The 2,176-nt window shown below is 45.4% G+C and overlaps 1 protein-coding gene across 1 annotated transcript; it reads left to right on the top strand.

Annotated features, from left to right (window-relative positions):
- The first annotated feature begins 806 nt into the window (after nucleotides 1-806).
- Nucleotides 807-1,692, top strand: LOC135704589 (non-structural maintenance of chromosomes element 1 homolog). The gene is made up of 3 exons (XM_065226049.1): nucleotides 807-953; nucleotides 1,013-1,494; nucleotides 1,555-1,692. Exons 1-3 carry the CDS (start codon nucleotides 833-835, stop codon nucleotides 1,669-1,671), a joined length of 720 nt encoding a protein of 239 aa, XP_065082121.1. The 5' UTR covers nucleotides 807-832; the 3' UTR covers nucleotides 1,672-1,692.
- Nucleotides 1,693-2,176: the final 484 nt, after the last annotated feature.

The following is a 2,176-nucleotide window of genomic DNA, read 5'->3' as shown; positions in this document are numbered from 1 at the left end:
GGATATCATCCCAACTTTATGTGGTATGGTCGTACCATCTATGATATCGTTAGTGTATGGTACCCATTTATTAGGGTTGTCTAGCGAGTAAACCGGCTTTTTCGTTTCCTTCGATTCCGCGGTGGCCTGGTACCCAATACAGATAAACCTGGTTTTTGACTGCCAGTTGCTTCAGAAGTATTATGCATTCCCACACCAGTTTTGATTGGCATGTGAAAGACTGTAGTGCATTCAATTCTGCCTGGCTATCTGAAAATATGTAGATTCGCGTGTGTCGATAATTCCTTTTTCGACAAATATATGCACACTCTAAGATAGCGTATATTTCTGCAAGAAAAACAGTTGTCCATCTTTCCATTGGTATTGAAACGTTAAGCCCTAGGCCTGTGATCCCAGCTCCAGTGCTATCATTCATTTTTAAACAATCTTTGTAGAAAATTATTGATCCTGGTGGAATTATTTGGCCCTTCTAATTCCCATATTTCGCAGTTAGCTTTAACTACTTTATAGGTATATCCGAGGGTATATCTAGGTTAAGCTTTTTTTTCCATCCAGTCTTCTATTTGCTTAAACTCAAAATCGAAATTTGGTGTGTACTTAACATCGAGATGGGTACTTTTTCTCCCATTAATGAGTACTTTTCAGTTACAATATAGATCGCAGATCGACCACTTCTAATCAAGTTTAAAGCTCGCGAAGCCCACTTTTTAGTACAGCAAACCAAGTTCGACTCTGTGCACAATTCGCGCGTATTTTTCATAACCTAAAAAAAAAAATCGTACAACCCGGAACGCAAAACCGGAAATCGCAATTTTATATCCGTATCTCAGCGATGATAAAAATGATTTCTGCATATTCGAATGTCCACCGTGCGTTTCTGCAGTCTTGCGTGCTGCATAGTATCATCCCCACCGACCAGGCCCTCAAAGTTTTAACTCACCTGATTGCCAAGTGTAAGTACTTGTCAGATATCTCTGCTCTCCAAATGCACCCTAAATCTCCTGATCCGTAGTCACGCCCAACGATCCACCACCGACCGAGGAACGTCTCCTGGAAGTCGTCGTCGAAATTAACGCCCGAATCGGTCGCTTCGAGCAACGCGTAATCCGCCTCGAATACGACCCGACCCTGACGACCTACTTCGTTTTCACCAACCTTTCCGACACTCCGCTGGACCGGCTGCAAACCACCTATCCGGAAGCGGAGCTAAGCTTCTTCCGGATGATTCTTCACGAGCTGGCGCGCACGGACGGTCATCGAATGGGGCAGATCGACTGTTTGAATCTGACGACTAAGCTCGAACCCGGCCGGAATTTGACCAAAAGTCGGGCGGAAGTTCTGATTCAGGAGTTGCAATCGGCCGGCTACCTGGCACTGGAGAAGCACGAAGTCGGATTCGGACCGCGGACGATGGTCGAGTTCGATCGGTATCTGGCGAACAACTTCCCGGATCAGATGCAGCACTGTCGGCTGTGCAAGGAGGTTTTGTTCTATGTACGCTGCAAGGCTGGCAGATTGGGCGGAATGTTTGAATGATGTTGTTTTCCTTTTCAGGGCGTGAACTGTACCAAGTGTCCGGAGATGTTCCACAAGGTATGTATGAAGAAGTACCTGCAGAGATTGAAGAAATGTCCCGCTTGCAAGCAGATGTGGACTGCTTCACTGCAGTGAAGCGGTTCCTTTCGAACGAATGCTGTTTCTTCCATCGAAGACTTGTTAGTTCAATTTCATTAATTACCCTTTATTTCGGTAATAAACCATTCAATGATTCAATATTGCTGTCTCGAGTAAATTTCCCATGTTAATTCGTGTGATCGTTCAAATCGAATTCGATAAATACCACCGTCAAGAAGCCGGTTGGCTGGGGGTCGTTTCTGAATTATCTACCCCCCGTTCACACTTCGACGAAGAACAAACGCTCAATCTTAATTAATCGCTGCAATTATGGAGCATTAATGCGCCATGTGCCTCTCGTTGCGGTTTTTTTTTTTAGGAACCGGCAACGTCCGTCCGTACGTTGCCGGTTCCTCATTCTTGGTGGCGCTGCTTAGTGCGGGTGGGTGGTTGACCGGTTTCAGGTATAATTCGGTCGTAATGTCGATGGTTTGCGAAAAATGGTTTCTCAACCCGATTGGTTGCGGTTTTCCTGTGCTAGCAGCAGGTTTTTATCGGATTG

This window comes from Ochlerotatus camptorhynchus, unplaced genomic scaffold, assembly GCF_037179485.1.
Source record: "Ochlerotatus camptorhynchus isolate MF236.1 unplaced genomic scaffold, CSIRO-AGI_Acam_v1.1 ptg000244l, whole genome shotgun sequence".
NCBI classification, from domain to species: domain Eukaryota; kingdom Metazoa; phylum Arthropoda; class Insecta; order Diptera; family Culicidae; genus Ochlerotatus; species Ochlerotatus camptorhynchus.
This window is presented reverse-complemented; position numbering and strand designations above follow the sequence as displayed.